This window comes from Buteo buteo, chromosome 2, assembly GCF_964188355.1.
Source record: "Buteo buteo chromosome 2, bButBut1.hap1.1, whole genome shotgun sequence".
Lineage (NCBI taxonomy): Eukaryota > Metazoa > Chordata > Aves > Accipitriformes > Accipitridae > Buteo > Buteo buteo.
In genome coordinates, this window is record NC_134172.1 from 63881733 (window position 1) to 63909019 (window position 27287).

General features: G+C 39.4%; 1 protein-coding gene across 2 annotated transcripts in view; it reads left to right on the plus strand.

Moving 5' to 3' along the window:
• The window catches only part of UQCC1 (ubiquinol-cytochrome c reductase complex assembly factor 1), a 52559-nt gene that overhangs the window by 12764 nt on the left and 12508 nt on the right, over window positions 1-27287 (plus strand). For both annotated transcript variants that reach the window (XM_075058599.1, XM_075058591.1), the window contains exons 5-7: window positions 140-212; window positions 6325-6382; window positions 13040-13148. In XM_075058599.1, coding sequence (XP_074914700.1) covers window positions 140-212; window positions 6325-6382; window positions 13040-13148 — 240 coding nt within the window. The remainder of the gene's footprint in view (window positions 1-139; window positions 213-6324; window positions 6383-13039; window positions 13149-27287) is intronic.

The window sequence follows — 27287 nt, forward strand, 5'->3', positions numbered from 1 at the left end:
TGCTCCTGAAAATCTCAAGTGATTGTGATTCTCAAAAGAAGCCTTTTCAGAAAATGATAGTGTATGTATTTAACAAAAGCAGTAGTGTACACTAGCTCTCATGATGAATACTTAAGTATTGTCTTTTCTTTTTCTTTAGAAAATTAAGGTAGCAGCTTTGCGCATGTACACATGCTGTGTGGAGAAAACTGACTATGAGGAATTTTTTAACAGTAAGTAATGGACTTGATGGTATTTGGACTACTGCCATGGTGATAGAACTTCTGATGAACATTCATTAGACATATTTATACCAATAAATATGACAGCAAAAAGACTTGTCAGACCCTAATGGTGCATGGTCAACTAGAAGCTGACTGTACTACAGGATTCCCTTAAGCTCTGAAGTGGCAAGGGTTCAAGGGCAGATTCTGGAGTCTGGGACTGTTACATTTTGCCTGCTGCAATGGAGAACAAGAAGAAGGGTGGGATAGGTAAAACCCAGAATATCCTGGAGTTTGAAGGATATTGACTTTTTTATTACTAGGGCTGTGATAAACTAAGAATCCTGGTATCTCTTCCCTTTTTACTGTGGTCAGATGGTCTCTGTGTCCTACCCTGTCCCACGACCAGTTGTGAGAAGGTCCAGTATAATTGGGGTGCAAGTATGAGAACCATCCCTGTCCACTGACGCACAAGTTTTTTTATGATACAGGGTCAGTTAGATCATAGGGTCCTACCTGTCTCTCTCCCTCATGGCTGGGGCAGTTTTGGCTAAAACTTAAAACCTTTTTATGTTTTACTCACCATGACAGCATTAAACCAGGACATGTCTCTTAACTGGGTAGAGAGTATGACTAGAACAGGGACACAAGTCCCTCCTTTAAGTATATAGGAATATTAAATTGGGGTGGCTTTTCCACATTGCATGTAGTTTTTTAGCTATTAGCTAAAATATCTGTTGCTGCTTCCATTAGTACCAAATCTGTCTGGGGAATGGGGAAGATGTGGTTTTGAGACTTACGTAAGCTTCAATAATATTTTATTCTTATGCGAATTATTTCCTGTGTCAGTGTGATTTAGCTGTTAGTAAACCCATTACCTGGATCTGGCCTGTCGCCTGAATTCTTGAGCTACCAAATGCTTTCTTATGGCTTTACAATGCATCAGCACAGGTTGAATCTGCTGCTGCCGCCTCTTGAGAGATCAGCTGAAGGGACATCTTTGTGTGTTCATCTAGTACAGAGCTTATTGAGGATGGTTTGGTACATGGTTTTGCTGCTGCAAGATTTTTCCAATGGTTTTCAGAAGGTTTTCCAAAACTGTGATGTGGTTTCAGCAGTTGCAGGAGTGACAGAACTCTGTGAGCAATAGGATTCATCATCGGTGTTCAAAAATTCAGAACCTCACTTTTCCTCTGCACACACCTCTGCCCAGCTGTGTGCCCTCTCAGGCTTTCTCAGATAAGTTCTCTTCTGTTTGTCATATTTGCCTCTCAAATAGAGGCTTTGCTATTTTTAACTGGTGTTTCACTATCTCTGCTTAACAGGTTAATTGTACAAAGATATATAAATGTTGCCCTAGATTAAAATTTAAAGGAATTTCAAAGTATGACTGTGAAAAAGATACTGGCACAGATTTTCAGGCTCAGTACTGAGTAAAATTACTTCAGTTGTATTCTTGATATTGTCTTACTGTTTTAAAGAGAAAATTCTCAGAGCTCCCCCTCACTTTAAACATATCACAAACAGCAGGCAGCCTTTCCTTCAAGTTTCACCGTCTTCTCCAGAATGTCCTCATTGGTCCTTTTGTCTTTTTGCTCTGTAGTGTAAGTTGTAGCCAGTCCATCTCTGAATTTACACCCAGGGAAACCTATGTTTGCATTGACCTGAGACTGTTGTGACATAAGGAACAAGGTAGTTTGTTTTGCCGAGGTTGACAGAGTGTGTGATGCACCTGTTGGTGTTATAAGAACACCTGTAATGTTGGGGTCTATAGTTGTGGTTCCAAAGAAATCATTGCTTTCATATAAAAACAGATATAAGAAGTTTCTGTTACTTCTGTCTACTTATAGCTGCAGCTGTTTGGGGGATTAGCTTTAACATTTAACAGGCATTTGATCCATGTTTAAAAAGTAGTTCCCCTAAAACATAGACTGTGTGACGTGGGCAGGAACCTTTTAAATTGATTTTGCCAGTGAAGAAGCTTTAGGCTGTGGTGCCATGGGCAGCTGAGTCGAAGTAGTGGCCGAAGGGAAAAGGCTCACTTCTCCATCTTCTTCTGCCAGTGTTCTGGACTGGACAATTATCATGTCCTCTGGTGAACTGTTTAGGTGACTGAAAGACCTGAAACAGCCGAGTTTTTTACTGACTTACTGTTTTGCTGTGTTAGTGAATTAAAGTGGCACATGGAAGTGTCTGATGGACAGCAGCTGTGGCATAAAGTAGGTGGTGAGGAGTACATGGTTCAGAGAAGGAAACATGGCACGAAGCAAGATACCCAACTTTCAGTTCAATTCACCATGTCTTCATCAAACTAGGTCAGTCAGGAGCTGGTTTTTTTCTGTTCTGAATTGCTCCTTTTTCAAATAAAGATGGCCATCACTTAAGGCAGGACTGCAGCTCAGTTCCAAAAGAGCAGCCTGGGGGACTAGCAAGAACAGGAAGCAACTAACTCTTAACTCTTTCCCTTTGTGATGCAGCAAGCACAGATGTGCCTGAGACTATGCTGATGTGGGTGCTGCACACCCACATGATGAATTGCACAGCTTAGGAACCCTAAGAGTAGTAATGGTGCTACATGGGACCCAGCTCCAGTCTGCCTGAGCCAGAGCTGACTGTATGTAGACCTAGTGGTGTATTTATGCTTTGCTGCCCCCAGCACTTCTGGCTCTAGTTGTATGGTGTTGAGATTGTTGAGATATCCAAGTGAATGGCACAAAGTCAGCTCTGGTCTCTGGAGAGCTTATTAGGTTTTTCTGTGCTGTTTGTGAGAGTTGTTAACCTACTGAGCTGGCCTTGGAAACTGTACATCCATGCATGTGTAAAACCATTTGTGGGCTCATTAACCCTGTGTGATCAGAACCAGTTCTTTGTCAAGCCTTCTTCATTTTTTCTGGATGTGTTTTTGTGGTGTGGTTATGTTGTGGCATGAATAACAACTGCAGTGTGACCTTATGGAACTTGAATTGGTATGTGGATTTTGTCAGGTAGCTCTCTGACAGAGGTGACATAGAGTGTCAAGACTGGTGTTGAGGACTAGGACACTGATAGCATTTCATGTCTTATAGGCTATCTTGCTATCTCAGTGCATTTCTACTGATACCTAGTGAAATTTCTGAGACTTTCTGTTACGCAGTATGAGCCCTGTGAACTGCCTTTCCCTGTATTATGGCTGAGAACAGCAGTTCCCAAAATACGGACTATGGATATGCAAGTCATGAAACTGCTGTAGTATATAAAGGAGGTGCTTTAATTGAGACTCTCTAGTATTATACTGCAGTTAATTTTATTATACCTGCCATTCTGTTGTCTCTTTGTTTTATGATCATCTGTGGACAAAACTTTGGGAACTCTGCTTTAGAGCCTCCCTCCCAAATGTCTGTACTTCACTGCTCATATAGGAAGTTGAGCTGTTTTAGGACTTCAGCTGTTTCTTGTCTAAAGGGGAATAGCGAAGTAGCGGAGGGAATAGCAAGATTACTGGTGCCAGGCTTTCTATGCACAAAGCTTGTAGCACTTGGGTAGTTCTAACAAAATGAAGGAGGTAGCCACCTGTGAGGAGAGTGTTTCATGCCTAAACTTATACTTGAAAGGTCAAAAGAGCTTTTAGGATGAGGTAGGTGATACTGAGAGCTGAGCTGAAGTTTGATGAACATCGGGTGTAGGGCTACCTTGAATTCATCTTGAACTGTTTATACTGTTAATTGCTGCACTGTCATGCAGCTGCGGTAGTAAAGAACTGGCCCTATCAAAACAGTCTTTCAGGTGGCTCCTAGTAGGGCTGCCAAGCAGCTTGAAAGAGCTGGAGTTTACCTACAGGACTCTGGATTCTTCTGTCTCCCTTAGCCCATCAGGTGCCCTATAGACACTTGCTGCTATCTGTAGTGCTCAGGGGAACACTGATGTAGTGCACCTGGTTTTTTTGCAGGATAGGGGGATATTATCCCATTTTGTACTGCCTAAAATTGTGGTAGTGGCAAAGATGAGCTATCATGAAAGAAAGTCCACATTCAAGTTTTGTATCCCTTACCTGATGAATTTTAAGTGCAGAATATGACTGGAGGAAGAGGTATGTCCTCATAATCCTGAGCATTTGTGTCTGTTATCATATGCAGACATATGAACAGGATGTGTTTTGTGGGCAGAATAGATATATTCCCCAGCTGATGATAATCACAGTAATTTCATAGGTAACTTTACCATCAGACATTTTTTTCTGTATCTAACTATTCTGAAGGGAATAATTTTCAGTTTAATTATATGATAGATCTTTCTCCCCAGTTAGTTTCCCAGAATAAGGTGTTCCAAACCCCCATATTTTAAAATTGCATTCTTTTTAAAAAGCTGGTATCGGAGGGCAAGCTTGTTGCTTTAAAGATGCCATCCTTCCTTTAAATTTACGACGTAGGCAGTCCTGATACAGAAGTTAAAAAATTAATTATAAAAATAGAAGTGCAACACTTGGAAAGTTAGAGAAAAAATTTTTCCCTCCTGGGTACTGAATAGGTCTTTAAAAACTTTCCGTATTTCCAGTAGTAGAGGTGTGAGGTGTGCTTTCCACTGAAGAGTGATTTCTGTGGTGGGAGACTGATATGTGGTAACTTCTACTTCAGAAACCTCTGTCTGTTGAACTAATTGTTTTACTCTGAATCTTGCCTATGGAACCTTCATTTAATGACATGGTTTGATTAATTCAAGCATTGTGTACTCTTGCCCTAGTTAGAGATGCCTTGGCATGCCTTTAGGTCCAAGTAGTCATTTCTAGGCACATGAACTATTTCTAATAGGAATGAGCGAGTCAAAAGGGGAGAAGGGTGAGGGGAACTTGTGTTTAATCTCCAAACATAGGCTGTTAGTGTTGTTATACTGTCTTAGAGGTGACATAGGTGATGTATGGGTGCTGATGCTGAAGCTTGGCACCTCCTAGGCACTGATGGAGTCATCTCTCTGAGGAGGGAGGAATAGTGATGATTTCCTTGGTTCTTCTGGTGGTTGCCTGACCATAGTTGGCATATAAAAAGAAAGAGGCTGTGAAGAGTATTGCTTCGTGATCCAGGTGAATCTCTTTGGTAAACTTGAGAGCTAAGAAGTATAGGAGTCAGGAAGGAATATATTCAACACAGAAAAGATAAGGTTGACTTCCTTTGGGCACATCTGACTTGAGAGTCTGTTTCTGAATATTCTCTGGCCTTCTTACAGCTAGGTTTGAACAGTCCAGAAGACAGGACCAAGTGCTGGGTAGGCCAAGGTGACTGTGTCAAATCCTTCTCATTAGGTACTCCTCTTAAAAACTTCTCCAGAAAAGAGATGTAGAGGTGACTTCCTAGGAGGAAGGTTTAAGATTGATAGGAACTGAAGGACTTAATGTGCACATAACCCATAGGTCCATGCTCTTCAAGCATGAGGAAGAGGAATATAGTTTCTGTGCCACATAGCCTAAATCTCCAGCCTCACATCCTAATGGCATGTGCAGATCCATAGTATAAACATGCATATGGATAAACCATCTCTGGGACACCCAGTGGCTATTGGAGTAGAGCTAAATCTGGAAACAGAGATTTGTTTCTGTGGTTCGTTGGTGGTTTTAATCCTAATGTAGAATGGCTAGAGGCAAGGTGGGCTCAGAGTGCTGGGGGTTGTACAGCCGTGTAGGAAATCAGAACAGCGGAGTTGGAGCAAAGACCCAGCTAGCACAGTATTCTGTCCCTGGCAGGAGGCAACAGCACATGTTAAAGGAAGAGTGTAAGAACGGAGCACGGCATCTGTTGATACATCCCTGTTATTCTCTACTGCTTTGGAACTTCCTGAGCCAGAAGCCAGATGTTTGTCTAATTCTCCATTTTGGAATTTTTCCTCCACCTGTAAATGTTATCTGAGTGACTTCTAAACACATGAAATCTTTTGGAATCTACAGCGTCCTGTGGCTGCATGTTCTAGAATTTAAGCACAAGTGTGATAGTAAATGATGTTTGCTTCTGATATGTATGTACTGTTTAGGGCCAGAAATTAAATTATTAAAATGTATTTAGATTTTGGTGTAGTGAATTTCTGTTAGGAGCAAAACATGGCAAAATTCATATTAATATTTAGTTTTGTTTTTGTGTTTTTTCCCCCTCCCATCAAGGGTGCCAAATGCCTGATACTTTGAATTCATGGTTTCTAGTAGCCCAGCTTCATGTCTGGTAAGTGAAAAGTAAAATAGTAATATAACTATTTTCAGAAAATAGAGTGATATATACCTTAATGTGAGAAAAAGTAGGCTCCATGGTTATTGATAATAGTGGTTATATTCAATTTCCTAATTACTGAAGTTTAGCAGTTTTCTACTAAAGAACAAAAAGTCCCATGGAGAAGCTAACATCTTTTACATCTCTAAATTCCTCAGTAGTAGAATGATCTTTGCCATGAGTTTTCTAAAAGCCTTGCTTAGCCTATGTGGAAAAATCTTACTTGGGTGTTTTAGGAAAAGTTTAAATTTATGTAAAAGTCATTTAAATTGGGAGAATTTGTGGTGATTTAAGTTGCTGCTCATCAGAAACATTTAACAAATTGTAGCATTGGCATTTATTCTTGCACCTCTGGAACGTACATGTAGGTTGGTGAATGCCAGCTTGGCTACATGTAAAACTATTTAACACCTTAAACCTTAATTTTTTTACTTTTTTCATTTGTGAAAACAGTAGCCAAAAAAATCAGGTTTTCATCTAGCATTACATACTTGTAAAGGTCAGAGGGATGCACAAGGGAGTACAGTAATTTTTGTTAAGTGCCAGATCTTTCAGGAAACTGAAGGCCATAGACTTACATTCAGCTATCCAAAGGCTGAAAGGAAGTTTGTACTGAAATACCTGCACTTAAGTATAGGCCCCTTATTTCCTTCCCTCCTTTTTTTCCCCTTCCCTCCTTTTAATTTCCTGTCTCCTTAATATATTGAAAGATGGGGCAGCTCATTTCACTAAAGAATGAATAAATTAGCAGAACCATTGAAATTATAATCAGTTAATGAGATCAGTGGAATCAAGTAAGGAAGAGCCTTGAGATTTGCAGTTTACGTATTTCTTACTGTTCCCTGTGGAAAAAAAGGCTTAAAAAAATTGATAAGCTAATCATTCATATCAATATTTGGAAACCTACTGCAATAAATATTCAAAACCAAACTGTTTATAAGTATCTCAGGAAAAACAAAGAGGGGTAACATGAATCTGCAAAGAACACACTTTTTTTCACATCATCTTGATTTTGTATTGACAGGAAAATGTACCCTGTGATACACAGCATCAAATTCAGGATACATAATCTTTCATGACAGGCATAAAAATAAACAAGGGGACTATGATAGAGATGAAACTAGTATGGGATAGACACAAAAATTCAAAGATCAGAGCTACATTGGAGAAGGCCAAGAGTTGCCACACTTTGAGCTGGTGATATTAAGGAGACATTTAATGAGGGAAATTGAAGTACTCTTACGTTTAAGATATGGTGGACAGGTTGACAGCAATATACTATACAAGCATGAAGGAGCTAAATCCCTTTACTTCATATGACAGCAATGAAAATTTAAGTGTGGAGGTTAGCACTAAAGGTTAATTTTTCCAAGGTTTATGTGCCTGGCTCCTCCATGTTCTGGCAGCTTGACCTAGGGAGTGCTGTCATACTGGACCATAAATGAGAGATCCAGTTTCATATTCCAGGACACAGAGAAGCCTTTGATAGGCCTGCTCACTACCTGGGTCACTGGGAAATGCTGCAGGCTTTGCTTGTGATTAGCTCAGTGACCAGGATCCTGACATGACATAATTTTGCTTTCACAGTCAGGTTTATTGCTATGTTCTCTGTGTTTCTCTTTCTTTAATCAGTTTTACCTCAGTGAAGTGGGAACAGAACATTATTGATACTGCTAGGTCTGGCAAGGTCAAGGACATCCTATCCCTGTCTGAAGGCTCCAATACTTCTGTCTTTCCTGCTGGACCTTTTGCCTCAGAGGCTAGAAACCTTCCTGATCTGGTGGCCAACGTCCTGACCATGTAGATTCTGATCATCTGTTAAAGCATTCCTGTTCCCCCTTGCAATGCAGTCTAGATCACTTTCTGGTGTACGTACTTCTTCCCTCTTCTTCAGAGTTTTAGTTTCAACTGATCTAGAGTGTCTTCTGGTGCTGGAGAAAATGACAATGAGGCTAGAAACCTTCCTGATCTGGTGGCCAATGTCCTGACCATGTAGATTCTGATCATCTGTTAAAGCATTCCTGTTCCCCCTTGCAATGCAGTCTAGATCACTATCTGGTGTACTTACTTCTTCCCTCTTCTTCAAAGTTTTAGTTTCAACTGATCTAGAGTGTCTTCTGGTGCTGGAGAAGATGACAATTTTTCCTAGTTTGGTAAACCCCACCTCCTTTCTTGCTGTTGTCGTTGCCCATCGTGTTCTCGTGAACTGTGTTTCTGTGCCTTTTGGATCCCACCTTTTATAGACTTAAGGTTCTTGTTGGAGCATACGTTCTTGTGTTACAGATTCTGGTGGGTCCTCTGTTTGACTTTCTGGCTATTGTTTCTTCTTGTCTGTGAACAGAGTTTTCCTGCCTGCCTCCAGTCAGAAAGGGGGGAAATTCAGGCTCTTGCGTTTAGCCTCTGTTTTTGCTAACTTCTTTCAAGATAATGTTCCTTTAGATACACTCCAGTGCCTTTCAATGCAGTACTAGAATTATAGTTTAGAAAATAAACCTATCAATATTCTTTCCTGAATGTCATGTTTTTATAGGCCATTTCTATTATTTCAGGAGGACTCTTTCTTTATGCATAGAAGTCCAGACCTTTTAGAAAATCTCAACCTGTTCATCTCCAGTGCTGCGTCGGCCTTTTCCCGTGCAGTGGCAGTCTAAATGGAGCATTGGCTGTGTCCAGAGCTGTTACAAAACTGCCAAAGAGATGACTTTAGTGACTGTAATAAGAAATGTCTTGGTACAGGATGTATCATGTAGATACCTAGAGCTCCCTTCATATTTTCACCACACCAAGTATGGTAACAACTCTCAAGTATTTAGGATGAAAATAGAGTGGTGCTGCAATTCCTGTTCAGAAAGACTCAAAGGTCTTTTGCAAGAATTCATCTGAGCATTGTTTTTCATAAGGGAGTCTGCACTTGTGAAAGTGTTGATCAGTCTGAGAGAGTCTGGAGGAGAACAAGAGCCACCAAGTATGTAGAAAACATTTCCTGCAGGAAAAGATTTCTCACATTTGCATAGAGAAGACTGAGGATACCATACCATTTCAAAATGTGCAGCTTCAGAAGAAAAGGAACAAGCTCTGTGTTTGGTGATAGAGAGGGCAGGGAGAAAGAGTTTTAAATTGTATCAGAGGAGTCTTGCTTGAGAGAGGTTTTAAGAAAAAGTTTATCTGGAATGTGTTAGGCATTGACTTGATCCTGCCTTAACATGAGGGAATGGGCTACATGGCCTAAGCAAAGGCCCCAAGGGGGAGGAAGACTGCACAGCCAGGCTCGGTTCTGTTAGCTTGCCCCAGCAAAGACCTGTACGTGGCTGTAAATAGAGTAGTTCGTGAACTTGCTAGGCTGGGGTGCAGGATAACATGCAAACCTAATTAGGAAGGGTTCAGAATTCTGCTCACTAGCATTATTCATAGAAGTGTATGTCACAACGTACAGCTGATGACAGAGTCGATTCAGGAGCTCCCTTCTCCTGTCCCCCAAGTTGCTGGCCATTCATGAATGGGTTAAACAGAATAGAGCCTTCCAAAATTGCTGTTGATACTTGTGTTGTTAAGGCAGAGTAATTTTTCTGAACAAGTATAACATAGCCCCAGAAATAGTTGCTCTGGAGCAACTGAGGAAGCAGAAGTGAGTGGCCAGGAGCAGGGATAGCAGGAAGCTCTGAGTGGGCTTTGCCTGTAGAAGTATAATGCATTATCACATCTTGATTGCATGGCACCGAGCCACCTCACAACAGTCGACAGGGTGGTGTCGACTACCGCTTCTGGTATTTAAGCCAGTCTTTTGGCACTATGGGAATACTGACAGAAGCCATTGTAGCTGAGGCTGTTGTGGGAAACTGCTACATCTCACCTAAGATGGGTCTAGTTATAGATGCTCCTGTTCTTTTTCAGGCATCCTTTCATATTATTTTCTTCTAACATTATCTCTCTGCATAACTTAAATACAGCATAAATTATCCCACCCAGCTAATGTCAGGTAGACAGCTTTCTAAAGATAGTTTGGAATAATTTTGCTTTCATGGTTTGATGAAGATGAGTCAGCATTTGACTAAACTACAGAACAGATTCTGTAGTGAAACGATAAAATGTTTCACACTGTGTTGATCTAGTTAGAAGGTTTATAGTCTTTAAAGAGTCTGTGTCTTTTAAACCTCAGATGGCAGGTGTAGTAACAAACTACCAAATTTTCAAATAAACTGCAAAATTCCATGATCGTACTTGTGGTGCTGCAGAACAGCTCTGTGACAGCACTATGCATCCAAACACAGAGCTGCCTTTTAGGCTTTGTGGGTAGCAGGTTTTACTCTGAACACCACTCCAGTTCTGCTCATCAGTGACCAATTGTTAGCCATTGGTCTGTGCACTGCTCTCTTCTCCTGCTTCACCACTGAAGGCAGACTGCATAGGAACCAGTATTTATGCTTGGGAGGAGGTTTTCTTGCCAAGCCACTCTTACTTCCCCCACCCTAAGCTTGCGTATCCAGCAAGAGAAGTATAAAGATGCTTTTCTTAGCCCCAAATCAGTCTTTTTAACTGTGTCTTTTTCTCTTTGACTTGTTAAGAGTAGGTAAAAATTTGGGATACAGTAACTCATACTAATTAACTTTTTCATACAGCTCAATTATGTAAATGCACAAGAGGAACAAAAGTTTTGAAACTGGTGGAAGTAAGACACAAAAGTTTTAAGCTCTTTGTGCATTTGCTTTGTGGAAGGACTGGTAACTGGATGGCTGTTCTCTGAGTTCTGGACCACAGTTTTAGCTTTGTCATCCTTCTGTGAGCAAGATGAGGATTCATTTCTTGATACTGTCTTAATTGCATTTGTTTGCTGGGACAGTGGTACTGTTGAACAGATACCGAGTTGTCACTGCCACGGTATAAACCTTGGGAATCCTTACACAGCTCTGTTTCCTGAGGTAGAAATTGCCACAGTCTTCCCAAAATTTCTTTCTCTGACTGCTGCCCTTTCCCTTCTCTACCCACTCTCTACGCAGATTCTCTCAGTCACTCCACTCTTTGATCATTGATCTACTTGTCATGCCTTAGTCTCTCTCTCCAGTCTTCTGACCTCATTCCACCTGGCTTGTGTTGGAGCCCAAGCTGTCTCTTGTATGGCCAGTGTCATTTTCAGAAGCTCTACACCTAGAAATCAGACTCTGGTCCATGGGCTTTTCTTCTTTTAATTTTGGTGTCTCAGTTGAATGGCCCTTGTATGGGACTTAAATGTGTGGTTCTAACCAGAATATAGGACAAATGCAGTTTTTGTTTGTTTTGTCTCTGTGACTCATCACTGGCAATAAGTTTTGTTTCATGTGCAGGTTAAAAAATACCTTTCCTTTACTAATCAGTAGAACAGATAGAATCCATCATAAAGATTGGCCTCTGTCCTTTTACAGGTCAGCTCAACAAACAAGCTTCAAGTGTTTATGATTCTCCCTGTTGAGCTAGCATTCACAGATCACCAAATACTTTTAATGCCTGTAGGGAGGTACAGATCTTATGTCCACTGAAGAAATGAACAGATTAAAAAAAATCATCATTTGTATCTCTTAACTCTTGTGGCACATGCACTCTTGTTAGTATGCAACTGCTTCAAAAGGGCCTCCAGCAGCTCTGCTCTGTTGTTTTTACATAAGCTGTGAGAATCATTTCCTGTGAGCAGTTTCCCACCTGTAGCATGTCTCTATGCAAAGCAGTGACTTCTTTTGGCTCCAGTGTTTGAGCATCACCTTGTCTACAGTAACTCAGTCAATCCTGGACAGGTACTTCTGACTACATAGCACAGGAGCAGAGCTGATTAGTGAGGTAGAGAAGGTGGGACTGGTGATGGGACTGGTCTCTTAGCTTGGTCAATGATTAGCCTGTATTTCAGTTCACGCTGTTAGAGATGTCGTAAAAGAGGCAAAATAAAAGTTTTGTTCTGACAATTTATTTTTTAGACAGAACAGCAGCAATGAAGTTCAAGTGGCTTTAATGGTTAAAAAAAAGTAAAACTACTCAACCTGGTATTCTCATTAAGATCTCACAATGCACTTACAAACTTGTGAGTTCTTCTAGCATGTACTGTGTGTAGGCATTTTGCCAAGCGGTTGGACATGTATCCAAAGACCCCTGTAGTTGAAATAATTTAGGACATTGCTAATGTGAATTTGGGTGAAGTCTGTAACTTGCTTAAGCTTTCACAGCTTGGCTAGTTCAGACTCTTACAGCACTTTAGTATACCAAGCTGAATTACAGCTGGCTGGTAGCCTAGGATTAGACAAGACATTTGTTCCTGCTCCAAAGGGTGATATGTTCTTAAGGCTGAGGAATTTAGGTTGCAGTACTGTTTAACTAGATTACAGTACTGTCAGCCAGAATAGAGTCCACTGTCACTCTTCCATAGCTGGATTGGCCAAAATCCAGCAGATACAGCTCTTGAGTACAGAATAGAAAAGTTTGTGGTAGTTGATTTAAAAAAGATAAATAAAAATCTTTGTATGTGGGGTTTTTTCCTGAAAACAAAAACATATACTGTAAGGAGACTCTTAAATTAACTGAAATATATTTAATATACTCTTTACATTTGAAGAAAAACTAGAAGCTATGAATTTGATGTTTATGTTCTTGCAGGATGTGTCTGGTACGAATGAAGCAGGAGGGTCGCACAGGAAAATACATGTGTCGCTATATAGTTCACTGCATGTGGGAGGATGTTGAACAGCGTGGTAAGGTGATGGGGGTAAGTCATCTTTGGTGTTGATAATCTTGATGATTCACATCTTTCAATGCTTTTGTAACTTTGCATATCTTAGAAGAATGCCTGAGAATCAACCTGTAGCTGCTTGTTTATTTCTTAAGCAGGTATATGTAGCCCTTACTCCTGACCATTCAGTCCCACAGCTGTACTGCTTGTTGTATTGAGCAACTGAGATTGTTTCTGAAACTGTACTACAGCCTGGATGAAGATACTGATTTGTCTGAAAGTAATTAATTTTCCACGTGGTTTGCCATGTTATTACAGAAATGGATGCTGCTATAACAGAATGGGCATTTGTGGATAGGAATAAGCAGCTGACATGACTGGTGCCAAATGTATAACCACAACTTAAGTAATTCCAGCAGAGCTTTGAGTTTTCTCAGTATCTGGGATGGTGAGTAAAAGGAAAGTTAAGGGACAAGGTTTTTATGTTAAGTTCCTGTACATGACTATGACTAGTCATTAGTTTGTTTTTCATTTTGGATTCTTAGTGTATCTAGTCTTTATCACAAAATAAACATTGTAAGGAGAGAGTAGCTCCAAGGATAGTTCATTTGCAAGTTTGAAGGAGGAACAAGGTTGGATCTTTTTGGCCTGTTCTGAGGAAGGTTATGCTAGTTAGTTGTAATTGTAATTTCTGGCCTTAAAGTCTGTAAGTGTGTTTCTTCAGCCTTGTGTTGGTGATAGCCTTCAGAGAAGGCAGTGCAGCAGCAGTGGAAGTAGGAGATAGTTTTCATAACCCCAGTATCACAATGGTGACAGAAGACTTGATGCAGTTGAGGATGCCTATGTTCAGGGCACTTCTAGTGGGAGAACAGGGCTGGGAAAGATCTCCTATGTTGTGGAAAAAGAAAAGAATTGTTCAGTGATTAAACAGACATTTGTCTGTGATTAAAATAAATTAGACTGTTAGAGAAGTGACAGTTTTCATATAGCAATAATGGCATATTGTCAAGTCTTAGTTGTCAGCCATGTTTGGAGAGGCTGCTATGGTATTCCTGTTGGTGACAAACGAGGGAATTAGCCAGAGATTTAGGATTTGGTATGCGATCACATTAATAATTCAAGAAGTTTCTCTGATCTTTTATTTTGTATGTGGTTTTAGAAAGTGTTGAATTTGGTGTAACTTCAGTTATTCCATCAGCAATGCCTTTTTTTTCCTAGTTGTTGGGAATTTCGTAGCTTTACTATGTTACAGCTTGCTTTTAAAGACAAGTCATCCTCTTAATCTTCTTTTGGATTAAATCTAAATTCCGGCATCTTAGAATTTCTTGCTACATTAATGGGCTTCTGTGAATTCCAATATGGGAATCTCCACTTTCCCGGTCAGATGCCATAAGGCAGTGTGAGTGAGCCTAGACAAATTAGATCATAGTACCAGAGAAAAAGATTGAATGAAATAGCTAATGCATTTTTGTCCTTATCCAATTGATGCCTTCCATGTCATATCAGTGGTTGATTCTGCTTTCTGTAGGAACTGGAGGCAGCTCAGATCTTCATTCTGAGTGTAAATTTAAGGCTGCTCTTCTTGAAAAGTGGAAAAAACCCCCACCCCAAAATCCCAGCCAAATGTCCCACCTCCCAAAGCCGCCCCCCCCCCCCCCCAATATCTTCAGAGACCTTTTGTTTTCATCTGTGCACAGGGAGAATGCTGCTTTGGAACAGAAAATTATTTCTGTTCCTTTTGACCCTAATTTTGCCTTATATGAACTAAGCTCAAGTGCCATTTTGTAGTTTTCCTTGCAGGATTTGAAGCAGCAGCAAGCAGCAAAGAGAAGCAAAGCTAGCTGTTTTCTACCCTTGCAAGCATGCAGAACTCAAAAGTAAAGCATGGTGTAAGTTTAAACTGTATCGAGATTTTTTTTCAGTAAACTTTAAGGGGAAAAAAAGATAGTGCTTACAGTCAGTTCTTTGTAAAGGGAAGCACAAGGTTTCCATTTCTGCAAACTAAACCATTCCATTGCTCCCTAAAATTCCCCAAAGTGTAGAAAAAAACCCCACCAGTGTCCTTATGTTTTCATCCAGTCTGGAGCCTCAAATGTTAATATGTGAATATTATAACGGTATGGTTGCTGTATGATGCAACTGTAAGGAGATCTTAAGTTGTTTGAATGCCATTCATTCTCTGCCTTGGCAAGCTAGGCATCTTTTCAGTTTATCTTTGAATTTAAATTTCACAATCTTTGTAATAATGATCATGCAATGTAATAATGAGCATGCTTAGTTTGCAATAATATGATTCTTATAATACATTTTTGACTGTAACCTAGTGTTAACGTAGCTTTTATGTGGCAATAGCTGATGCTTAAATGAAGTTTGTACACATTTAAAGGCTTGATCTCAAAAACAGTTACATCTGTGTGTATATTTAATATAGTTTAGCTGCACAGAGGCCCATTGATTTTAATGAGACTCCTTGTGAGAGAACTTGAACTCTCGAGGTAACAGCTAACTAGACCAGGCACTAAGGGTGTGTAAGAAAGCATAGTGAACTCTCCTAGATTGTAAACTTGGAAATTAGGACTGTTCTCTTCCCCATAGTGTTTGTAAAGGCATAGGGCTTTCATAATCTTTTAGTGATTTTTTTTTTCTTTCATCTTTTAATTATTCCTAATATTTCAGTCATTATTTTGTCAAGATGAATTAACTTTTTAGTCTCTTCTGGTAGTATTTATTGTATGTTAGATGAAAATAATTTATGCATCGATGTCTGAAGAGGTTAGCTGTTCCTTTGCTCTTTATCATTGCTTTATTTTCCTTCCTTGGTGCTAGTGATCATGGCTTAATATACCACTTCACCCATGCCCTTGATGGGCATTTCCCATTTCTTCCATGTTTATTCACTCTTCTTCACTTACTTTCCTCCCCTTCACATGGATATACCCTGACTGAACTCTTTCTCACAGCTCAGCTTTAGCAATTGCAAGGAGTTTTAAGTGATAAGTAAGTAAAGGGCAGTTACCCTAGGTGTTAGATTCTACTTACTAATCTTGATGTATTTATCCCTAATGGTTCTTCTAAAATGAAGCTGAAGTAATGACAAAGGGTTTGTGAGCTGATTGAGGAATATGTGTAACAGCTATTTATTTTCAGGTAATTTAGTCCTGCAATCAGTATATATTCTACCTCCAAAAGAAGATAGTTAAATATATCAGGGTAGGAATAGTAGATAAAAAGATGATGACATTCATGTTCCTCTGTTTATACTTTTAAATTTCAGAATCTGAGCCTTTCTGAGAGGGAAGTTAAATGAAAAGAAACTTTACTGAATACTTTTAGGGCACTAAGTTACCATCTTCATAGCTCTAGGAGTTAGGAAATTCCACTCCCTGCTTTTTCTGTCATGTAGGATATCAAAGTTCAATATTTAACTCCGATTGTACATTCCTGTATTGTGGTATAAGTGACAGAGCACCTGTATGAAATTGCTAGTCGATGCAATTAGTTTAACTTGTTGACAGACAAAGCTGCAGTTATTCATAGAATTGTAGAATGGTTTGGGTTGGAAGGGACCTTAGAGATCATCTAGTTCCAGCCCCCCTGCCATAGGCAGGGACACAACTCATTTCCGTATCTAGCAGCAGTTCCAACACTTGATGCAGAAAATGATACTATATTCCTGAACTGATATTGATGGTTTATTAAAATATGCCATCTGCTCTTAAATATACAAGTTCATTGGAGCCGAAAGTGATAGAATGTAAGGCATTTTAACTACTAATTTACATCAGCTCTAACTCCAAATGGAGTTTGTATTATTTCAAAACCTGGTTGTTAAAATTGCTGAGATCTAAATCTCAGCTACAAAGTTTTGGGACCTGTTAGCCTGAGCTCCTTCAGAACTCCTGAATGTCGGCAAGAGTCAGAAACCAAAACTTGACACAGCTGTAAAAACACACAGAGAGCCTGTGGCCTCAGCAAATTCTACTGGTGCAGGCATATTTCAGGTATAAATTTTACTCTACTGTCCCTAGTACTAATGAAGTCAGTTTCTTTTGGTGGGTTTGCAGCCAGGTGTGTCCAGTTCTGTGGCTAACCAGTGCTCTTTACTTAATTTTTCCACTAGTGACATTTCTATCAAACTTTAAAAACAAACAGAAAAATTGGCTTGATGCAATGGCTCAAAGTGTTAATAGTAACATTAGGCTGGGTAGAAGACTTCCTTTCGATCCTACTTTGCCAGAGATCTCCACCTTGTGGCTTGCAGTGAATAGATTTATACTATGAAAACTGGCAGCTGCCTAATCCGTTTGTAAGGGGACTTGAGTCAGTACTAGAAATTGCTGCTATTTGTCTTGCTAACAGAGTTCTTTAGCAACCTGTATATTGTGTTTTAGTAACTGTGTGTATAAAAGCAGTTGTTATAAGTTTATTTTAATACCCTTAGATGAAGCTGCAGAGTTGGTCAGAAGGAATTCTAGATGCTGGAGTTCCCTGCAGCAGGATTTCAGCTGATAATTGGACAATCGATATGAGGTTAAAAAAAAAAGGACACCCCACCCCCCACCCCCCCCCCCCCCGAAAAAAACCCCCAACCCCAACCCCCAAAAACCAAGCACCAAAAAACTTCAACACCCCTTCCCTACCCCCTCCTCTTCCTCCAGGAACCCCATACTAATACTTCTGGGTGCAATCGCATACTGTCTTAGAAAGATCCATCAGGCTTTATTCAAATACCTGTAAATTGTTGTAGGCTCATTTTAACAGCATTAGTCTTGTGTGTTGTGGTGGTATTCTGCTTCTGAAATAAGTTTTTTTCAATGCAAAATAACAATTCATTTTATAACCATACATGTTCTAAAAGCTGCGAAAGAGATAAGAATAGGAGGGGCTGTCAAGCCCAGTGTGCCAAATCTGTTCTAATTTATCTTAATCTCACTTTCCTGTTTTCCCACCAGACCGCTTAGACCCCTGCCCCCTTTTTTTCCAGGAACACATCTAGGTGTCTTTTGAATTCATTTATTGGCTCTGCTGTGCATAGCACAATACAGTCTTTGTTATACTTTTAGCTAGAGCTGTTTATATACAGTGACCCATAATTAGCTCTTAGTTACATTGGTGTACATCTGAAGTAATGCCATCAGAATCAATAATGTGGTTCACATCAGTGTAACTGAGAGCAGAATTTAGCTCTGTGAACTTGAACACTATTTTCTGTCTTGATAGTCTTTTCACAATTAGAAGACTTCAGATAATTAAAAATGCCATTTTACCTTACAGTAGCTACAAAAATTCCTAAACTTGATATAATTCAGTTTAAGTTTTTCTTACTGTGGAGAACAAAAAGTCTGACGCTTCTAATTAAAGACTCAGAAATCACAGTCAGAGTGAGACAACTAAGATTCTGGAATGGCTTTAGAATAGGACAGGGTGTAAAATTGATAGAATTTTAAAATAGAACTTGATCTTTGAATTGAACTATTGCAGTTGATTCAGCTACAATGGGAAACTACTGTACTTGAATGCTCAGGGGGTCTTTTTCAGGCCTGTCTAAAAGCTGATGGGAATTCATGGAATCAATTTGGGATGCACAGAACAGAAATTACATTATCATGGGAGAACAGGGGCAGAGCTGGGACAGAAGGAAAGTGTGTGCAGTATTCTGGCAGTGCAGTGGAAGGGGGAGTTGAGATGGAGGAAGTGTACTGAAGCAAAACATAGAGAAGGTAGTGATTTTGAGGAAATGGATTGGGGTATGAGATAGAGGATAGTGTTTAGTACAGTTGAAAAAGGTTTTTAAAAACCTATAAAACTAAAGAGGAAAAGTTTTAGTTTCAAATGGTCTATGTATATTTTGAAATGTATAACTTTACTAGGACGTTTTAGGGAGAAAAATGTTATGAGTTTTTTAATGACTATTTAGAAAATGTAATATATAAAATCTTACCAGTTTCTAGTGTTCCCTTTTTTTAAACAAAACAAAACAAAAACAAAAAACCAAAAACTTGCCAAAGTAGTGAGTTACAAAATTGCTCTGTGTGTGTTTTGTGCCTTTTTTTGTTTAATAGGATACCAGGCATTGTAATGATGTTTTAACTGAACTTAGTGTTTTAAGAACATCACAAAAGAAATAGTTCATCAACCCTTTATCCTTTCTCAGAGAGCTTGAAAGTTCACAGCAAGTTTCAGTATTTTGTCATTTCATAAATGAATAATAGTATCAGGTCATAGTAAATTTCCACAGTAAATTCAGTAAATTTGATTCTGGAAATCTTAATAACATGAATATGCAGGAAAATGCATGTGTATGCATGTACGTTGAAAATATCTTGATCATGATGAGGTCTGGAACAAACAGTATGCATGGTGATGCAAATTTAGCTTTACCAGGTCATGGAGTTTTGAAATAGGGGTCTCTTTCTCATGTTGTTTTTGATGTAGTTGTTCTAGAACCAGCACCTGTGGAACTAACACACCTGGCTGTCTGAATATAGGCATGTTTGGGGCATGCCAAGTATACCTGGTGTTGAAATCAAGGTATAATATATGCTTGGGTGCTTTTCAACTGGCCTGCCCCAGTCTTCTGTGGAGTCTGGCATAAAAAAAGCAATTCAAATTTCCCAGATGTGTTGGATCGTGTTACTGTAAGGTAGTGTCCTTGGTCTATTTTGTGCCTCCCTCTGGTTCCTGCAAGATGTACACTGGAAGCTGCCTTATAGCACCTTTTCTAGAAATACCTTTCTCATTATTCCCCATGTTCTGCACTGCTGGGACTCACATGACAAAATCAATTTTACCATGCGGTGCTTGTAGGTGTTAAGTGCTGCCCCGTGTTCCTCAGACTCTCCAGAACATAGTGTAGTTGCCAAAATTCAAACATTGAGCAATGAAACTACTGCTCACTACAACTGCATAATTTTTATTTTGACAGTGTAAAGATGATGGTGGAAACAGGAAAATGATCCTTACAGAACCTGCTGCAGTCTCCAGGCTCAGCAGAACAGGTAGTAGCTATGTTGTCACTGTTGCCTAGCTCCTGCCGGTGCTTCGTGTATCACTCACAATCCAGTTTGTGATTTGCCTCCGGTCAGTGAAGGTTTAAGTAACATGTTGTTATGCTACATATTTTGGACATTTACATTATCAGCTTCCTATCCTTTTGGAGTTTGCCCCAGAATTCCTAAACTGAGATGAGCTGGTCTGCTCGGCTAAGCCTTTTGAGACTCTTGGGAGCAAGGTATCTCACATTGTGATTGTAATTCTTTTTTAACAACTCTTGAGCTGCTGCAGTGAAAACATGAATGCACTTTTAAGGTCCTTCATAAATACAGACAAATACCAAGACCAATGTCTATTCTAAATCAGAGTAATCAAGCAAACCATTGAGAGGTTCCGTGTTGTTCCCAATACATTTTAATCATATTGTTGCTTGTGCTTTTCACTGCTGGTAGAATGTCACTGGAATCTTCTGCTTCCTCTTCAAAAATGAATAACTTAACTTCTCCTTATGATTTTGGTGGCAGCCTGACTTGAAAGACAGTAACATAGGCATCAGTTAAGGTTCTGATACGGTGCAGGGGCTCATTCCCTTCCCCTTGGGCAACTTCTTTTTGTGTCTCTGGCAGACTCAACAGCGCCCCTGTGTTGTGGCTTTAAGATAGTATGCAGCTATTGTGGGGTCTCCCAGCTCACCGGTTGCCACTGCCACCTTCTGTAGTGTCTCTGGCTGTTCCCTTCCTCATGTATCAGGAGGCTGTAGTTGCAGGTACCAGATGGTGTTTGGTAACTGCTGCTGACAAGGAGAGGTTGGTTGGTTTTCCTTACGCATCCAGCTTCTGCTGAATCCTTCCAAATGCTAATTCTGGCTAAACTAAGGAGTGGGTGAAGTGCTGTATTTTGCACAAATTCTGGACTCGTCTTCACAGGGCACAGATGGCATGTGAGGTCTGTTCAGTACTTGGGATCTCTTCTCTAACCTTTAGTTTGGTGAAGGATTAGTAACTGTGTGTTACTGCTTTGTTTCTGAGAGCAAAACATGAGTGCAGCTTTACGGACTATAGTGATTGTTTCCAGGAGAGAAGGAGGCACAGTGTGCAAGAGAAATTCTTCTGTTTTCTCTGTGACAGCCAATGCATTCAGGCTAATAGGATCTTCATCAAGCTTATATCTGTACAACTGTGGTAATTAGTCTTGTTCTCCTTCAGTCCTGCTATCCTGTTAGAAGAATATGGTCCAGTTCTTGGGGTTGCCTTCCTTGCTTGACGCTTTCATTTTGTCAGGTGCAGTGCAAGTTTACTTCCCCATTGGTTGCTTTCCTCTATGGTACATTGACTGTATTACTGTTTTCAGGTATGCCTAATTTTAGCATTTACTTGCAGTACATAAGCTATTACTTAAGGTCTTATTTCATCACACCCATTCTGAATGTTTTTTTTTTCCCCTCCTTGTCCTTAGTAATTTTTATGTTACCCCAATGCCTGAATTCACTGGAGCTTGTACTGATTCCCTTTTCAGGGTATGCACCTGTTTTCACATTTCCCCTCTGTCAGTATGTCACATACTTCTCCCTCCTACTTCTTATCTTGTAGAGATATTAGTTTATCTCTCTACCTTTTCTTACCTCTCTTGTTAATTCTCAGTTTCCTTGCAGGACTCCTTACTTGTATGTCAGACTGGCACCACCACCTCTCTCCCTTCCCTTGGGTTCCTTCATGTTCAGCTAACCCATTCACAACCATCAGTGTCAGTTCTGCCTGGTCTCCATCCCTGGCATGCTGCTTCACTGATTCAATGGCCATGTGCTGCTTTTATTCAACATGCTCATCCAGCAACCTCCTGTTGCAAAGGTCTGCAGTGGAAGCTCAGGATCTGTCCTCTTGTCTGCTTGCTTCTAACCCACCCTTGCATGTTGAAATGTCTTCATGACTTTGCTTCTTTCAATTCCAGATCTGTCTTTTCTTCTTCAATTTCTTTATTTCTTTATCTGAACACTTGCTTTCCCATCCTAAATCCCAGTTGCATATTTACTATCATCAGCACTTTCCTCCACTAGTATCCTTGTGCCTCATCTTTTTTTCTCTGTCTGACCTAGACATCACCCATATGTCTTCCGAAAACCACTCAAGGATCATCTCTCTGGCTTGTTGCTCACTATGGCACTACATATCCTGACTGTCTCTGCTAGTGGTTTTTTTTGCTTTAATAGCCTGTAGTATGTACTAGGGGAGTGGGTTGGCCACTGCCCGTGCTAGCAGCCTGGATCAGCTTCTGCAAGCAACTCTGTGCCACTTAATTGTCGAACTCCTTCAAAGACCAGTCTTAAATTCTGCTGCAGACACACTGTCTTCATGTTTACAATGCACATACTACAGTGCCTTGTAGCCTGGCTAGGTAAGTGGGTTACAAATGTTTGTATTTTCTTGTTAGAACTCAGTTTATTTTACTTCATTTTCTGACTTCTCTGGCCCATGTTATCTGTTTATAAAACTGGCAGCTCTATGAAGCCCTTATTTTTGACTGCTTTTGCTAAGAACTCCCACAGTAGAATAAATGATAATGATCAGGAAGTGCAAATGCAATACATTCAATAATTCCAATGCTCACTTTCATGCTTGCTTGCTGCTTTGATTTCTTTTACTACTTTCGTATAAGCAAAGGCATATGATACTTTTGTACAAGTCTAGGCAAACTGATGTGGTTTTCTGTTTTCTATTCTGGTTTGGGAATTTCTGTAGATTTCTATTCCCTTGTCTGTCCTTGGTTGTTACATCTTTCTCTTCTGTTTCTGGTCATACACAGCACTTGCTGTATCTCTATTGATATTAGCTAGTTAATTATAATTACAATTCTGTAAGAACTTGAATGTTGTTGTTTCCATATTCAAAGGGCAGGAAACAATGCAAAAGATTAAAAGATGTGACCAAAATACCAGCCTATCTGATCTTGGAGATCTCCATTTGTTGCTAGCAAAACATACATCATGTTGATTTTCAAGTTAGGTGGCCTTGTGGCAAGAAGAATGACTGCACATAAAAAGGGAGATTCAGCAGGTGGCATGGATATCATGGATGGAAGATGGTATCAGTACAATCTGGGTATATATGAACTGAGCAACACTGATCTGAATTGGTTTTCAGATGGCTTGGGCATGGATTCCATAATTCCAAATATCTTTGGTAGGTAACAGAAGGCTGACAGGCCTGTGAATGACCAGTGGTTTTAGGGGGTGTCACCTGAACTGTGTAGTCATTTGTGTTGTCCATGCTAAAAGTGCTAGCAATTCCTTCTATTTGTAGATGCTGTTTGAAGACTTCATTTTTTAAAAGTGAGGAAATGGCAGAGGCCCTGTAATTGATGGAAGTCCATGGCTAAAGCCCCAGAGGACAGTGCTATGTACCAAGGAGCTTGAAAATAATGTGTCTCATTGAGAGCATCCTAAATTTGCCTTTTTGTATTTCCTATTTTATTATGTACTTGAAAGAGGGAAGATGGCCCATATGTAGGTTTAATCCGTGTTATTCAGGAAACAGTGTGTAAGGAAATTTTTGGCTTCTTAAAATCCTTGTCCATGCTTTTAGGATCATCTGGAAGTTTATTTATTCACAGCAGCATCAAGTCAGAATGAAATACAGAAGAAAGATGGAAAACTTACAGTATCTTACCATGCAGCTTTTTCATGGTTCACTTTCCTCCTTTGCCTTTTACTTGAGGGCAGAGCTAGGGTAGAGAAATAATTTTTGTTCGCTTCTGAAAGGTTACAGTAATAAAGAAACTCTTGTTAACATCAGAGTATATGGCAGGCAGGAGTTTTCACAGTCTGGCATTGTTTATTTTACCAGCAATTTGGAACCTTCTGCACTCTTAAAATATTGGCAAGAAAATATTTAACTGTTAACTATTCTGTGGCATGCGTGTGTTTGAAGCCCTGGGGAGGAGGAGTGCTTGGGGAAATCGGGTTTTTCTCAGCTTATGATTGAAACCAGAAGGTGCAGAATATTGGTAGAAGGTGAAAGCAATGTGACTTCAAATTAGAATTTTACCCAAACGTGGAACTGATGGGAGAATGTCAAACAGGTCATGTATGAACGGGGCTGTGCTAGGAAATAGTGGGAAGTCTGATGGAGCAAAACGCAAATAAGCCAGTCTGCTAGGCACTACAAAAATGAATTGGGAAGTGAGATAGTGAGTATTTGCATTTGTCCTGGCCTCAATCACTAGATAAAGGTTGTAGCAGTACTAGGTGTTAGCATGAAGGATTAGGCTTGTTAATTGTTTACTAATTGTATGAACTCTAGCAATTGTCCTTCCTTTTTGAAGGGAAATAAATTTCTTTTTTTGTGGAGATGTTTTTAGGAAAGGAGATGTGGCTTGCTTTTTTGGAGAGGATGTGGGTGACTTGCTGTTCCTATCCAATAGAAACTTGTTCTAGTCCCAAATTCTTGGAGAAAGAATGTTTTTTAATTATATTTTCCCCTAGGGAAGAATGATCTATTTGGTATGAGCAGGATCATTCTTGCTCTTTCTTCTACACAAAATGTAGCCTCTTCCCATGAGGTTACTAAAAGCTATAGTAAAGGTAGCAATTTTTTTTTTAATTACACTAGCTTACTTCAGGTGAAATTCCTATCAAGTCAGCAAAGTGACCTGATGACTGGTATCCAGGATCATCTAATGAACTGTGGCTGTCTTGCTGCAAGTCAGGGCAGGAAGAGATACACAGACAGAAGAGATACCAGTCAGTATCTGTAAAGATCAGCAAAAAATGAACAAAAATGAACATACTCAGAAGTCATTCTTCTAATGTTGGATGAAGATCCAGTGTACTATTTCTAGCAATGTCCAGAGATATTTGGGAAAAAGTATAAGAAACAGAACTGTGTATCAGTATTTCTTCTGGTATATTCTCTCAGCATTCACTCACAAGTGATATGCATGGAGACCATCATATTTAGTATCTACTAACAGAAATCCTCTATGAATGTGCAGTCCCTTTTTTACCTCTTTCGTATGTTGTGCTCTTTAATGTCCTGTGGCCATGACTTCTGCCACTTAATTGTGTCACATGATAAAGTACTTTTATTTTATTTTTAAAGTATCATTTAGTCATCAGCTTCTTTTCTACATCTTTTTTATGAGAAACAGTGAACAGTAATTCCTTGTTTACCTGCTCAATACCATTCATGATTTTACCTCTCTATGATCTTCCTCCTCATTTCTTCCTGAATATAACTAGTGTTTCCTTATATGTCTAATCACCTTGGTCTTTTCTGCGTGTTTTCTATTTCTTTTAGATCTGTTCTGAGATGAAAAGGTAATAAATGTGTGCAGCATTTTATATGTGGGCACACTATGGATTTATGGCAGAATAGGGTTCCTTTTTTGTTCTATATTCCTTTCATAATAATTCCTAAAACTTATTTGTCTTTTTTTTCACTACTGAATTGTCAAACTGAATTTTTTTGAGATTTCTCCACAAAATCTCTTTAAGATCCATTTCTGGAATTGTAGCTGCTAAATGTTTGCATATTGTTACATAAGCTTTTTGATAGTTTTTTTAAACACCTACTGCTAGTACCTTTATCACCACTGAATATTACTGGTCACAATTATCTGTGATTGTTTTTTTCATTTATTATTGTGTTTTCTACTAATTTAGACTTAACTGTTTCTGCTGAAATACTTTTCAAAATAGATGCCACCTTTCACAGTTCTGCAGCCCTATTAAATGCTATCTAATACATTTCATTTAGTTTAGTACTTTATGATCCCAGGGATTTTGTTGCTCATGACTTTTATTAAGTTATCTTAAGTCTTTTCTATGGGCAGATCATATCACATGGAATATGATGGGTTCTCAGAATCCTGAGTGCCATGAGAAGGTGAGGGAGGGAGCAATGCCTATTCACTTTCTCATCCAGTGAAAAAAATGGGCCACCAGATGAAACTAGCAGGAGCCAGTTTCAGAAGAAACAAATAGGAGGTGGTGGTTCTCATCATGGGTGGTGCACCAAGGTACTCATTGCTGAGGCATGTTGTGGATGCAGAAAGTTTACTGGACAAGTTGTTTGACATAGAGACCTTTTGAAGGTTGCTATATAAACAAATATCAAGGGTTGAGAATTGTCCTGAGCAGAAATTGGCTAGGAGAATACTTGGAGGAAGCATATATTAGCTTGTAGTCTTTTTACTTTTCTCAGTGTATCTGGCTACTGTTGAAGGCAAGATACCATGTTAGGTGGACCCTTGGTCTGATCCAGTACAGTGTTTCTCATGTGTGACTCTTTCTGACAGTTACTGAGGTTTGTCTCAGTAAAGAAATTGAGTTTTACAGGATCTATGTTAAGTGCTCGTGGTTAAGTATCTACCTTAATTCATTTACCCTTACTACTGTCTTCTCCAGGTGCCTCTCTTAGACTTGGTTATGTAACTTCCTTTCAGTTTATTAGACTGAATTCTTGATTCTGGTGTGTTCAGAAATATGTTCATGATGAGTTTTAAGGGTTTTAGCAAGTAGGTTTTTAAAGAGGGATTACAGGAAAAACCCTGTAAAACTGCTCGCCCTTAAAGAGAATTAGCACAACTAGACACAGAGCACAGCAATTTGACCTCTTTTCTGTGATCTTCTTCTTGAGAGGTTGTCAATGAGCTCTGCCAGCCATGTAATACAGAGAAAAAGGGATTCGGAATAAGCCCCCATATATTTAATACAGTTAGGATTGTACTGTGATCTACTATGCATCTTTAACTGTTACTATGGTAGAGTTTCCAAATTAATAGACTGTGAGATAGAAACATACCTAATTTTCTTGATACTAGACAGCTAGGGGTGGCCAGCTGTTTTTGCTGAAATATGTAGATAATGTTGTATAACTTGCTTTTCTATATCTGCTTGAAATAAACATGCTCTAAGGAGTGTTACTGATGATTATGCAATTGTTATGAAGGTAGTACAGCATGCAAAAGTCTTTTTCCATTAATATGTTGTTTCTATGGATTAGAAGATTTTGGCAGGAACTGGTCCTGATACAATCAACATGTAGCTTTTGTCTAGGTTAATACAATATTGAAGTAGGTTGCCACTGAACATTGAAGAGGGCTTTAAAGACTATTCTCTGAAGTTAATTATCTACTGAGGTGCATTACAAAATTAATTACTTTTAATTAGAAAATTAGAGAATTTGT